The sequence below is a fragment of the Sinocyclocheilus anshuiensis genome, unplaced genomic scaffold (assembly GCF_001515605.1).
Source record: "Sinocyclocheilus anshuiensis isolate Anshui unplaced genomic scaffold, SAMN03320099.WGS_v1.1 scaffold719, whole genome shotgun sequence".
Lineage (NCBI taxonomy): Eukaryota > Metazoa > Chordata > Actinopteri > Cypriniformes > Cyprinidae > Sinocyclocheilus > Sinocyclocheilus anshuiensis.
This window is the reverse complement of record NW_015552643.1, coordinates 310,755-325,774: the sequence shown is the minus strand read 5'-3', so window position 1 is coordinate 325,774 and position 15,020 is coordinate 310,755. Positions and strand designations below refer to the sequence as shown.

Sequence of the window (15,020 nt, the reverse complement as noted above, 5' to 3'; positions counted from 1 at the left end):
CTCTCTGTACAAACAAACACACACACACACACACACACACACACACACACACACACACACACACACACACAGACGTAAACACTAATGTTTCCTGTCCTGCATGCAGGTGGAACTGAAGAGGTGAGGAAGAAATTCAAAAGCACAGTCAAAACACTGCAGATGCTGTACTTTCTGAGTCTAAATCACACTGGCCATTAAAGCAACATCAGTCACATGTAGACGTTCAGGAATCAGTAATCGCCTTACCTGTAGTATGGCGCTGTGTGTGTGTGAGGGGGTTAAGTGGTGTGAACACTGGCGCTATTGATAGGAGTGTGCAGGAGGGGGCCATGATGTGGGGTGTGTGTGTGTTTGCCCCCCTCAAAGACCTCATGGGCCGTCTGGGACTGGTCACAAGACCCAAAGCCTGAAACTCACACCTGTACACAGACTCAGAGACTCTGACCACACAGCGAGCTGCCTGATACTCTCAACCCTTCGTGTGTGTATGTGTGTGTGAAGTACTTACATCTTGTCTTGTCCAGCGCCCACTCTGAGGGTCAGTCGGGGTATGACAGGAGACGGTGGGACAGCGGGAAGAACATCAGCCTAAACAGACAGAAATAATTTGAAATATATTATATATATATATATAAATTCAGGTCAGGTCGCCACTGAATTATTAAGCTTAGGGATAGGCTATGTGGCCAAAAATATTACCAGAGTTATTTTTTCATATCATTTGACATTAACATTTATCAGAATATTTATTGCACACCATTAACAAGGAAAGGAAATTCCACATTCTACATTAGACCTTGAGAATGTAAACACTATAACACAGAGTAAGCCACCTTTTAATTTAAGAACCCATTTTATTACATTTTTTTTATTCTGTATTTTGATTTAATACAAAATGATCATAAAAATGCTACCGAATGAAATTTATTATTTCTAAATGGTTGACAATTTAACAAATCTTTTCAAATGTAATCAATATTAATAAAAAAAAAGATTATTACAGATTACAGAATACTTTTTTTGTATTTTGATTTAATACATATTTATCATAAAAATGCTATCAAACGAAATGAAAATAAAACTGAATATTTTAAAATGTAATCCATATAGCAATTAATTTTAAAAAGATTATCAATTAATAAGATTATTATAGATATATTTATTACTTTATCTTTATAATTTTTTATAAATATCAATATTTATTTATCACCCAGCCCTATTTAAGGTTTTTTTGATGCTGTAGTCTGTAAAATAGGGATTCACTGATGCTATACAAATGACCAATAATTATCTCATGATAACCAATATACCAGTCAATGTAATTAATCTATTCTGTTTTGCCTGTTATTTTTGTTTGTTTGTTTTTTCATTCCAATTAAAGCTGTGCATGGAAATTTGACATGCTTATTGGCGAAATCAGGCAACAACACAATGTACAGCAAAAAAAACAGGAAAAAAGAATCAATATGAAAATAAGCTGTGATATAAATTGCCTCAATATCGGGTTTTAAAAGAATAAACTACAATAAAATACAAATGCAAAACTCCCTAAATTTCAAAACGCTGGCCTGATGGATACATAACTCTCTATAACTCTAAAAGTGGGAAATTTCACACAGGTTACATGCAGTGGTCACTCCTCTTCTGAGGGCTTAATCCTGTTCTAACCAGATATGGTTACAGAAATGACAATTTCATTTTAAAGCCGAATTCAGTACTGAAAAATTCAGGTAGTGACAACAGAATTTTCACTGAATCCAAAAAATGTGTAAAGAACCAAACAACTAATCACATGCATAAAACAGGGCATCTCAGTTAACAACAGTTTACTGAAAACTAAACAGGTTAAAATGTTGGTATACGTTTTCTTCACAGCTGCAAATCACCAAGTCAGTGCTACGGTTATCACCCCATCAATCATCACGGGTTTGGGGTTGAAGGATCAATCCAGTATTCCTCATACACAAGGAAAACAGAGTTGTTTTTTCCAAAACTTGCAGTGATGACATAATTGTGAGTCAGTTATTAAACTACAAATCAGCTACTAATGTGGACAAGGCCACACAGCTTCACCTCAGACGCTCACACTTAACACGGCAGATGGACAACATAGTGTCCTGCTAATCCAGTTTAGCTATCACCAGGGTCAGTCCTCCTGAAAAGCCCTTTATGTACACACACCTCTGATGCTGGCAGTAGTCTGTCCTATCTGAGGCCATGGAGGCGGGGAGGAACAGAAAGAGAGGTATGAACAGACCCCAGAACAGAGATAAAAACAGCAGAATGGGATGATGAACAGAACAAAGCGCATGAGAGATGGAGGAGATGATAGCGTTGGGACGGATAATGCGGCGCTGGCGGAGGAGACCGGTGTAGAGTGTCTCAGGGGTTTTTCTGAGGCTTAACGAGAGTGAGGTGCTCTTTGTGCGTTTGTGTTGGGAAGAACCCCTGCCGCTGTGGTGCTTTTGTCCGCCCAGATCCCCCATAATGCCGCTGCACTAATTGTTTAACACAGAAACATGTCTTTTCTCTCTTTAATGTTTTTGTTTTTATTGTTGCGCCGCGCATTCATTACAAAACCTTTGTGGATTTGGAGACTCCTCCCTGTGTCTCGCTCCCTCTCTCTGTCTGCCACCCCATCCTCTCTCTTTCTCTCTGTTTTTCACGTCCTTTCTTCTATGGAAAGAGGGCAACGTAAGTATCAGCAGAATTGAGAGGATGGCTGGCAGGTTGCATCATTTGGAGAGAATAGGAGCGTGAGAAGCCGTGTTAGCCGCTGCATTAGCATATATGCATGAACAAACCTGGCGAGTGGCGCCAAAAAAACAAAAAATGTCTGGAGGTATGCCTGTGCTCACAATTCTCCTTCTCCGATTCGCTTTCAGATCCGATCTTCCCAAATGGATGGCTTTTATGAAGCATTATAACCATGACTATCACACGTCTCTTCTAGCCATACATGCTTGGGAAAGCACCCTGATTGCGCCTATATAAGGTAGACTTGTGCCGGTATTCGGTAATGCGATATATCACGGTAATTAATCTTAGGTATTCCAATATTTAATAACACGTTGTTAAAATCGAAAGTTGCAACTGTGTTATTTAATGAGCTAACATGAACTAAGACTTAATAAATAATAATTAATAACTTCTGTAGCAAATGTAGCTATTGCTCATTGTGAATGTTAATGCATTAACTAAGGTTAACTAATGAGGTCTTATTGTAAAGGGATACCTATTGGTCTTTATAGTTCTTTTGCACTTTAATCTGTGTAAAACTTTTAGCTTTACACATTTTTCTGTATTGCTTTATTGCATTTAAATGTTCAGTTATTTTAGTTATAAGAAAAAAGTTATTAAACCTGTTATACTGTATTATGACAGCACTTTTTTAAAACTAAATTTCAATAACGTGATAATACCGTATACCGTGATAAAAGCATGAGCAATTAATCGCAACATGAAAATTTGATACCGGCATATCCCTAATATAAGGGTTACACTATACTGGAGCTATAACAAGGGCTGCAACTCTAAACTGCCATAAAAGATTTATCAGCAGTTTGTACTTCAGTTGATTAGAGGAGCTCTTGAGTTAACGCTGGACTCAGCACAATGAATTTTAGACGGCCTTGTTAATCTATGGAAAACTCCTCTGAGAGAAACGGGCAAAACAAACTTGTTTCACCTGGTACCGGTGTTTTCTGCTCAGCTATTCAACAGTGGCGCTGCTTAATCTGCTGCGCCGCGGCAAAATAAATTATATTTTCTCTGAGATGTGACTTTGCAGTCTGAATTGAATGTGATGAAATGAAGAGTCGGTAGTACAAAATAATACAAAGACAATAAACAGATTCTAAAAATTGGTTTTGCTTCAGGACCCAGATTTTACTTTGGACTCAAATGGTGACCCAACACAGTAACTAAATTATTTATTGTACAGAAAGTAGGGGTGAGCGATATACCGGTAAAAATTTGTCAACCGGTAGATATTTTGGACTATCATCTCTATTACGGTTACATGCTCACATGACGTTGCTGTGCTACATGGTCACACAAACTTATTGTTTGCCGTAGTTTTTAAGCATTGCGGCTTAAAAGACAAGCGTTTTTAAGCCGTTGAAACGCAATCAGCAGTTTATGGGCCTTGAACGGTTAAATACACACGTTATGTTTCACAATGCCCGTCTTTGCAAGTATTCTCGTAAACACAAAATTGAGGTCTTAATTGAAAGCAAACAGCTGAGAAAGAAAACACATATTTAACAGTATATTGGATCCGGGCAGCTCTTAAAGTGACAGCAGTCTAATATTCCTGCTGTCTGTCATTCATGTTAATCAAACATCAAAAGAGAGTTAATCGCTCACTGCTCTTGACTAAATCACTTTTGTAACTTTAATAAGAAACATCACAGTGAAGAATATGCAATGTTTTTATACATTTGATTACTTTATACCATGTATGTAGCATTTCTTATTTATTTGTTCTACTGTAGTTTTTTGTCCTATTGCTTGTAATTAGTTTATTATTCTTATTTAATCATTGACTGTTTACTTGTCAGTGATTAAAAAACTCAACCAGAATAAAGGGAGATGGTTGGTCGACAATTGCGGTGGGGCAAAGTAAGACTTGTGACGTCATCCAAAGTCTTTCTGAGGCAGAGCAAGTTGTTTAATTTTTAGGTTTTTAACAGTCATTAAAGTTTAAAAAGCAAATAACTTCAGATTGCGATATCTCCCATTCGGAAGGAGGACACCTGTGTTTTCTAACCACAATCGGGCAGTGGGGAACAGCCGTCCAACACATGAGCGAGTACAGACCTTTCAACCTCCCTAAGGAAGGAGCTAAGGCCATGTGTCTTGACGATAAGGCCCGTGTACGTGTGTGTGCGCGTCTGTAAGAGTGAACGTGTGTGCACACACTCAGGGTGACCCACAAAAGCAGGACGAGATAGTACTATCTGCTTATGTTAATTAGTCTTTAAGTGGTTGAGGAGGTGGCAGCAATGTCTTTCTCCCTAAAAGTGCCCCATCCTACTTAACCTACTCCTATCACGATTAGGCCCGCTCATTCAAACACGCACTGCACGTGCACCCAACATAAATGGCTGCGGGATCGCGTAAATTGATTAATCAGCTTCTAAATGGATGTATAGTGCTGTAGCTAGCGTGACCTAGAGACCAGCGTCACTCTTTAAAAGCACTATGAGCTAAAGAACCGATAACGAAAAAGTGAAAACGGAACTCGAAATTTTACAAGAGCGTAATACCATAAAGCACAATACAATTAAATATGATACAAAGGTCTTTTTTGTGCTGTTTAGCAAAGAGTCAGTGTTCAGTAGGGGTGGAGATTAGCCAGTGTGAGGAGACTCTTCTCAGGCTGTAGGATGGAACTTGAATCAAAATCCCTTTGTATGCATTTATATGCGATATTAAAAATAAACGTGGGTTAATTCAATGCCCATGTTCATCTTTTACCTTTACTATTCATACTAATGACCCTGATCTCTGCATTTTGAAAATACTTCATGTAGTTACGGCATTCATGTCATCCCTGGAATGTCTTCGAAGATTCACAGATGAGGGTACCACGCAGAAGCACAGAGTATATCTTGACCATCACGGAATACCCAACATTACTAATAGGATTTCCGCAAACAGCTTGAGACCGTCTACTGCACTGGACAATCCAAATCTATTCATCCTGTTGTCAGAAGTAGCGCAAACACGTGGAGTATGTCAGAAACAGATAGGGGCAACTGTTGATGACTCATCACGCCACATCTAGTTCAGACAAAAATCACTGATTATAATGATTTCTATTTGCTTTTTGTGTCACGTCACTCGTGTTTGGTGTAACGACGTCGTGTAAGGCTTACAAGACTGAAAAAATAAGTGTAATTACTAACTGGTTGTTCTGTAACAATAATATATCATCTGAAATAATATTACTTTTTGGCTGATTTCAACAATACCTTTCTATACAACAAGGATGGGTGATAAACTATAACATATGGAGATTCATATTTAAATTAATTTCATTAAACACCATTTTTGGTAACAAATTTGTATTAAATCATAAAATAGGGAATCCAGAAAAAAAATCAATGGAAAACACAGAATTTAAGGAAAAATAATAATTTTGTGGAGCCCTAAATTAAAAGTTAGGTACCTTGTGGAGTTTAATTGTGAATAAATAAGTTAAGTGTACATTAATTCTCAAGGTATAACAAGCACGTGGAAAGGTTTTCATTCAGCATGAATGAATATTGTGATAAATATCGATGGGAAAAAATATTGTGATAATATGTTTTGTACACGTTATGTAATGTAACGTTTTTTTATTTGAATATCTTGTTTCAATTAGAAACACATGAAGATGGCTGCAAAAACCAATTTTGACTTCAACCATTTGCCACTTGTTTTCAAGCAAGCAACTAAACACTTACTTAAAGACTAAAGACCCCATTGTGAGAAAAAAAAATGTTCTCTTCTTTCCATCTGTCTGTACACTGTATCGTTTGTTCCCACTTTTGCCCCCATCTCTTCTCTCTCTCCCACCATCGTTCTCTCTCTCAATTTCTGTAATTCCGTGTTTGGTAGCAGTAGTTCCGAGGCAGTTCTCAAGAAACAGCACTGGATGTTGTGGTTAAGGTCCAGAGATAGCAGATTGCATTGTGGTCCCACAGCATTGGCATTGTGGCTGGATTTGTCCGGTTTTATGTAAACGCAATACTCTTTTCACCTGAACTAATACAACCAGTGGCGTAAAGCCCCTTACTGCTACCGACGGCATTTTTCTGCTAATCTCTACGCAGCAAAGCAGCCTTGCAAAAAATTAAAGTGATGGAAAGATTTAAGCAGGTGGAGAACGAGAGAAATCATTTTCTCAATCCCATCTCCCAGTGGCAGCAGGAGACGGAGAAAAAGAGAGTGCGGGGGTCAGGGATTCAGGTAACGAAAGAAAAAGAGACAGAAAGCAGGAAAAATGGAATTCCGCAGCAGTCCAAATCAATTCAAGCTGCTCTGATGTGGTGTACATACATTATCACTGTCATTGGACGGTGAAAAGCGATTGGAGGATGAGTTTGATAAAGAACTAACACACTCTTTTGCTCAAGCTCTTTTGCAGACACACATACGTATACACTCTGTAAAATGGGGTATGAATTGATTAAACAGAGGCTTTGAGGTGTATTATCCCTTGTTTGATTTGCACACAGATTGATAGTCTATTGTGTGTGTGTGTGCACAGGGGCTCCATGCAAGGAGCAGGATTCCAGGGACAAATCGACCGGAAAAGACGGAAATGTAAATGTAGCTCAGCGATCTACCTCTGATCTCAAAGGTACACACACACAAGGACACAAAGACAGAAAGATACACACGCACACACTGAGCTAGTAACGGGGCCAGCTAGTAAATCTATCTGTGTGACTCTCTTGTGTATTGCATTATTGATGCTGCACCTGATAGTCATATTGAATTCATGTGGAAGTTTTATGAATGGCCTATGCGGCCTTATGTAGTTTGTATTCAATGATGAGTACATCATGCAGTTGCATATGCATACGATGCAAAACTGTGTACATTTACACCTTGTTGCCTCTGCATATTGTGCTTCACTCAGAAATATGAGGTTAGAGATATAAAATGGTTGTGAAGATCATTTCATGTTGACTTTAACTAGTTTGAACTAGTTTAGAGTAGCTTTTGGTGTAAGCAGTGAAAGTAGCTTTCCAAATACTGCGTGAGACCAGGGACTTCGTAAGTGCTATAGGGCGTCTTACCAATAAACTTGATTTCTCAAGTTTTGGCTTGTCTTTCTCCTTTTCCTTCATCTTTTCTTTCTTCTCTTTGTCCTTCTTCTTCTCCTCTTTATCTCGCTCCTTCTCCCTTGCCCGTTCCTTTTCACGCTCCTTCTCTCTGTCTTTCTCCTTCTCTTTTTTCTTCTTCTTCTCTTTCTTGTCCTTCTTCTTGTCCTTGTCTTTGCTCTTGGTATCCTTGGGGTGTGGGAATAATTTATCAGGGAGTATTGGTGGCAAAGGGGGCAACATTGATGGGACTCGTAGGCAGGTCTGGGGGCTGAAGAGTGGGTTGGTGGCGCCAACGGTAGCGGCGATGTCTTTGGTTCCTTGAGATATCCTCTTCTCTTCCTTGCCTCGCTCCTTGCCCTTGTCTCGTTTCTCTTTCTCTTTCTTGCTTTTCTCTTTATCTTTCTTCTTGTCTTTGTGCTTGTCCTTCTCTTTCTTCCCGCTAATGCCGTCTCTCCGCCCTTCACCTCCTAGCAATAGCTCCAGCCAGGGCATGTTGTTCTCCTCTACCTGCCCTCGCTCCTTTTCCCGCTTCTTCTCCTTGTTCTTTCCTTTCTCTTTGCCCTTCTCCTTGAGTCTCTCCTTGTCTTTCTTCTTCAACTTGACCCTGATGTCCTTCTTGAGTTTTTTCTTCAGAAGGGTAGCGGTAACAGGGTTTTTCCGTTCTTGGGGAGGTTTTAGAGGTGGCAGCAGTGTGGGAGGTGAGTCAGGTGGGGACGACAGGTAAGTGGGTTCTGGAGGTGAAAGACTTGGGGCCTGAATTGGCTTTTGACCCTGATTGGCCTTTCGGATGACCTCGTCTATAGAGTCATCCATCGTCCAGTGATTAGGTGGGTTGAGATTTGGGGGAACTGGTGGAAGTGAGTGTTTTCTGGTGAGCGCTTGTGGAGGTTTGATGTGGCTTAGCATATGTTTGGGTGCAGGTTTTGGAGGGTTTGGCCCCTCACTGTCTGAGTCCGAGTCATAAGCAAATGGGTCTGATCCATCTCCATCTGCACAAGCCCGTGCAATCACAGCAGCAATAGAGTTCTCAATATCCTCGTCTCCTGTATCATAAGCTCTGAACTGGCCATCACGAGAACTATCATCTGCAGGAGGTCCAGCCCAGCCACGTCCAGTTGCACCCAAAAGGGCAAGGCTTGGCTTTGGGCTGCGGGGGCTTTTGGGCCTACCGGGTGACCTCTTTCCTGCCTTCTGATTGGTCTTGGGTGGGGTCAACATAAGTGGTCGCCCCAATACACCAGTGGGTGCAGAACCAGCACCTCTTTTGGGTGATTTGTTCTTCTGTCGTGCAGGAGAGGGTGAGGGCAATTTTGGCTTGTGTCCAGGTGTAGGAGGTGCCAAAGGAGGTCGGGGTAATTCGGGGGAGAGGGGAGGGGAGGGGGAATGCGGCATGTGTTGGGAGTTGAGGGAACTGAGAGGTTCCCGTGGCTCATAACTCCATTCGGGGCTAACGCCTGGTTTGCTGCTCAGGCGGGGTCTCTTGGGGGCGGGTAATAGACCCTCAGGCCTGGGACTCTCTTCGCCATGACGATTAAGCCAGTTCTCATCATTCTCCTCTTCCTCAACGTCCTCTTCCTCACCCAGGGAGACCTGCATGGCCTCGGCAGAAGTGCCCATATCTGCAGGAACCGGCTCCTCCTCTTCCTCATCTGCCAGAAGGAAACATACAAATATAAATCAAATGCAACCAGAATTTGCAAAAAGCAAGAACAGAGAGTTGAGAAACAGGATCAGATAGCTATGCAAGCCAGACTGAAAACCACTAATTACACACCTGATTCAACCCTGTTTTGTAAATAATACAGATAATAAGAAAGAACATGACAGGAAAAATAAGAAAAGGGGCAATATTGACATATGAACAATATTAACAGAGAGGGAACATCTCAGGGTGGAATGTAGGGTGGATATCAGAGCAACAGATCAAAATCATCCACACCTGATTACACAGCAGAACAACAGAGCGAACAAGATACACACACACAAAATCAGACCCACATCCAAGTGCGGAAGCAATCTCTGGTTAAATCAAACTTTTTTTAATGTCTCCAAGCACTCCAAATGCACGCGTACACACACTACACACTAGGGTGGCGTGATACCAGTTAACCAGTGGTAATCTGGCCACTGTGACTCTCCGCACCACAATGGATGACAGGAAGTGCAGGCAGGGCCCTCTGACACTCTCTATTATAAATAGTGTAATCTATATGGTAATATTGTTGTATTCTATAAGCGCAGAATGGGGATAAGATAACATTGTGACTTTAGGCTTTCTTCCGGCCGGTGGAATGGTAATAGTTATCAAAGGTTATTTGGGAATGACACGCCGGCTGCTCTCTGATTGGCTGGGGCCGGTTATTTATGATACGAATTATGATAAAGATGATGTCTCTTCTGCGTCGGTCGCTCTCCCTCTCCTCGGCCCTCTCGCACAATAAATTGCTATCGTTAATCACGGGAAGGCTTTGTGCCGGCGTGATTACCGCGCCAGCACCGTAATAAGAATTTTTATTTAAAGGAAGAATATGGATTTGTCATCGCCTCCTCAGCATGTAGTAAAGTGACAGTATTTCACAACGCTGACATTTAATTTGTATGGAAAAAAAGGAAACGCGGCATGGGTGATATTTGCATTTTATGGCTCTATCCTCTATTTCCTTTCTTCCTGGAATAGAAGTACTCTCTCTTTTCTTTCACACAATTGGACGTTTCCATGAACAAGGTACAAAAATACAGTCTGAAACTCTTAAAAATTAAGTCAATTTTTTAATCCACCAAATGGTCAGTGTAAAGAGGTGCTTAACCTTCAGGAAATTTTGTTCATCCACCTCATGAGGTCAAGCTAAGAAGTTTTAAAATTAATTTCTTCTGAGTTGAAATACGGGTGACTCATTACTTATTTAGGACCAAATTAGTTTGTAGTTAATGATCAAATTATTCTTTACCTATAATTCAAGAAAACAACTTGTTTTTAACTTTTTTTATTAATTCTGGAAACAGTAATACATTTTATATACATACTATGTGTATAATACATATGCTATGCAGAAAGTGTCCAAATCATTACATAAGTGTCACAATGGTATGGAACATTACATTATTTGCAATAGGATGAAAATCATGCGGCAACAGGGTTTAGCAAAGCTAAAAAAAGGAAATAGCTACATTTGACATTTTTAGTAATTTAAATTAATCTGATTGGGTGGGGTGGATGATATGATGTTTAAAACTACTTACATTTTATTGTACGTTAAACATATGTTAATAGTAATTAATAATAAAAAATAAATATATCTAATAGTCATAGTTCTCAGTACACATAGCTTTTGTGCCTGTAGTAATTTAAAATAAAATAAACGACATCATACTTAAGACCCACATATTACGTGAAAATCAGTGTGTGTTTGAAACACAGTGCTCATGGGAGGGATTGAAATGAGAGATATCTGCGAATGTGTGTGATCATTTTCAAACATCAGGCCTCTACTCGTCCGTCCAGTGGAGAAACAGCTCCGTTTTCACTTGCAACCAGTTTCCCTTTCATCTGATATCAAAAAAAATAAATAAAATAAAATCGCCCCCTCCTTCCCATTTCATTTGGCACTGCCGAAGAAAAGCACAGATTTTGTACACTTGCACACAAACACACGGCGCTTAATTGATTGTGTCACTTACAAATGCGAATAAGACTAAAGACAGGGAGTGATAAGGGGAAAAAGCTACTGCGCCAAAAATGGTACATGGGAATGAAAACAAGCTTACACACACATTGTAAAGTAATTAAAATGGATAGATAAGAAAGAGAGTGAATGAGAAGAGAGAGAGCTGTCAATTTACTGGAGACCAATGCCTGATGCAACTAACCAGCTTTCTTATACTGACACACACACACACAAATAGTTAGGTATGGTGTGTGTGTGTGTGTGTGTGTGGGGGGGAGTTCATATCACTTTCATTCAAATCTCCCCCACCCCTCTCTCTGTGGTACATTAAAAAGGAAAAGTTGGATTAAGGCCTACAGCAATTAAAAGCAGCTCGTTTATTGGGGGGCTCCAATCAATGGAGAGCGCGAGAAGCGGGCTAAACGAGAAGAGATAAGATGCGTTTAATGTTCCAATTCCGCAGTGCGGGACAATTACTAACATCTGAGAGCATCCTGTGTGCATGTGCAAAAAAAATAAATAAATAAAACAATCAACCTGTAGGAGTGTTTAATGAAGGTGGCATCTACGCCACACAAAGATTCCCAAAACACCTTATACTGGTTTAATTGCAATTATACGTTATCATATTATGAATTAGGAAATAATAATAATAATAATAATTAATAATAAAACACAATACTATTTTATCGTCTTTAATTAAAATGTAATAGCTGCTGTGCCTCTGAAATAACTCTTTAATAACTGCTCTCCCTCTGAAACACCGTTTTTATTTGTATTTTTTAACATGACATCATAAAGACCATATCAGGATAGAAGCAAACCTCAACAACGGACTGCAAACTGACTTTTTTTTTTACTTAGCGCTTCTGGAAAACCTCCACGGCTTTAATCTGCTGCGTCACCATCCACTTATGAGTGCCAGTCCCAGTGCATCATGGGAGTTTAAACGGTTCCTTCAGCAAAGAACGGTTTTCAGGAACTATGTACTTTTTTTGACACAAATGAGAGTTGCACAAATCACACTGCACTAAAAAATATTTTCAAAGTTGTACAAATAATATAAAAAAAAAACTAACATATTTTTAATACTAAAATATATATATATATAATTATATATTATATATATATCATATAATTAAAATAGAATTATTCATAAACATGTTATGTATAAACAGATGTCCAATAATTCAGCTTAGTAAGCGATCTGCTACATGTTGTCTAAATTATGTGAAAATCAGATGACAATATCTCTACTAAATATTATCATTTTTAAACAATCTGTATTGTTCTCAATTGTTCTGTGTGTAGGCTGACAGTAAAAATGATTTATACTTATTATTTCTAATTCAAACTGCACACTCTTTTATATCAGGTTTCAACAAACATTAAGCATTTATTAATTATTTTAGTGTAAAATATACTGCTTTGATTTCCGCTTTTAAGATGACAGATTGGAGTATAGTATGAATGCTGATTTAAATAAGGCAAAACAGTACTGATTTATAACATCAGCCATCATATTATTTATCGACTAAACTTTCTTGATCAACACATCCGTAATCAACCTTAAACATGATGCATAAGAAGAACAACATGAGAAAGAAAAACCTGCCTGGTGTGAAATAAATGGGAGCAGAAGCAGAGTTTGCCATGACTTTGACCTTGTCTGCAGTATCTATCTTAAACACACACAAATGTGCCACGGTCTTCTGTCCTGCAGCGTCTCCTTGCTCTCACGACCTTCACGTCCGGCAGGGGAAACTTCTGCACGCTTCCGGCTGTAAGTTATTCAAGAATAAGCTTTGAATAATTGTCCCGCAATATGACTTATACTGGTTTAATTGCAATTATACGTTATCATATTATGAATTAGGAAATAATAATAATAATAATAATTAATAATAAAACACAATACTATTTTATCGTCTTTAATTAAAATGTAATAGCTGCTGTGCCTCTGAAATAACTCTTTAATAACTGCTCTCCCTCTGAAACACCGTTTTTATTTGTATTTTTTAACATGACATCATAAAGACCATATCAGGATAGAAGCAAACCTCAACAACTGACTGCAAACTGACTTTTTTTTTTACTTTTCAATTCCTGATGAGAAAATTCAGGTTCTATTTATTTATTTATTTTTTACTTCGATTAAAAAATATGGATTGCGAAATACAGTTTCATCATAAGAGTTTTCCTTCATAAAATGATCTTGAACATTTGTACACTATTAACAATCTAAACAGATAATTAATATTCAGCTTAGTAAGCGATCTGCTACATGTTGTCTAAATTATGTGAAAATCAGATGACAATATCTCTACTAAATATTATCATTTTTAAACAATCTGTATTGTTCTCAATTGTTCTGTGTGTAGGCTGACAGTAAAAATGATTTATACTTATTATTTCTAATTCAAACTGCACACTCTTTTATATCAGGTTTCAACAAACATTAAGCATTTATTAATTATTTTAGTGTAAAATATACTGCTTTGATTTCCGCTTTTAAGATGACAGATTGGAGTATAGTATGAATGCTGATTTAAATAAGGCAAAACAGTACTGATTTATAACATCAGCCATCATATTATTTATCGACTAAACTTTCTTGATCAACACATCCGTAATCAACCTTAAACATGATGCATAAGAAGAACAACATGAGAAAGAAAAACCTGCCTGGTGTGAAATAAATGGGAGCAGAAGCAGAGTTTGCCATGACTTTGACCTTGTCTGCAGTATCTATCTTAAACACACACAAATGTGCCACGGTCTTCTGTCCTGCAGCGTCTCCTTGCTCTCACGACCTTCACGTCCGGCAGGGGAAACTTCTGCACGCTTCCGGCTGTAAGTTATTCAAGAATAAGCTTTGAATAATTGTCCCGCAATATGAGTCTCTCTGATTAATTGCCTGAGATAAGAGCAGCTTCTCTCTCGTTCTGTGGCTCCGGCGCTCACTGCAGGGCCCTGCCGAGTCCCCTAATCACAACACACACCGTTTATCTGAGAGTATGGAGATCCAGCTTTGCTTGGGTTCACATGCAAGAGTAGGTTTAACACAGACTTGAGCAAAATATTAAAGGAAGTACATTAATAGCATGCATCAAAGTGTACATGAATCTAGGCAGTGTAGCCAAAGACACAATATGATTCATTTTGTATCAGAGCAGCCATAGTTATCATCTACATATCACATATTTTTCCTTTAATATATAACATTTGATTTGCTATGTAAATGAATAAGTCTATAAATAAAAATATAAATATAGCATTTCTTTTCAATCATAGAATTATATAGAACAAGTTTATTTCCTAAGTAAATTCTAATTATAATATACTTAATTTAATCATTATAATAATATAATAGATAATTATAATATTTAGAATTCATGTTATATATTTTGTATATTTGTACTAGGGCTGCACGATAAATCGCATGCGATATTTAACGCGCATCTTGTCAGAAAGCCGGTTCTGTAATCAGCGGTAAATCTCCATCACGTGCATGCTTTCACATTGAGCAGCATTA

General features: G+C 38.5%; 1 protein-coding gene across 1 annotated transcript in view; it reads right to left on the bottom strand.

The window, feature by feature from the left end:
- taf3 (TAF3 RNA polymerase II, TATA box binding protein (TBP)-associated facto) overlaps window positions 1–15,020 on the bottom strand; it is a 52,163-nt gene that overhangs the window by 5,031 nt on the left and 32,112 nt on the right. The window contains exons 3-4 of the mRNA XM_016458504.1: window positions 7,794–9,469; window positions 509–588 (exon numbers count right to left, since the gene is read on the bottom strand). Coding sequence (XP_016313990.1) covers window positions 509–588; window positions 7,794–9,469 — 1,756 coding nt within the window. The remainder of the gene's footprint in view (window positions 1–508; window positions 589–7,793; window positions 9,470–15,020) is intronic.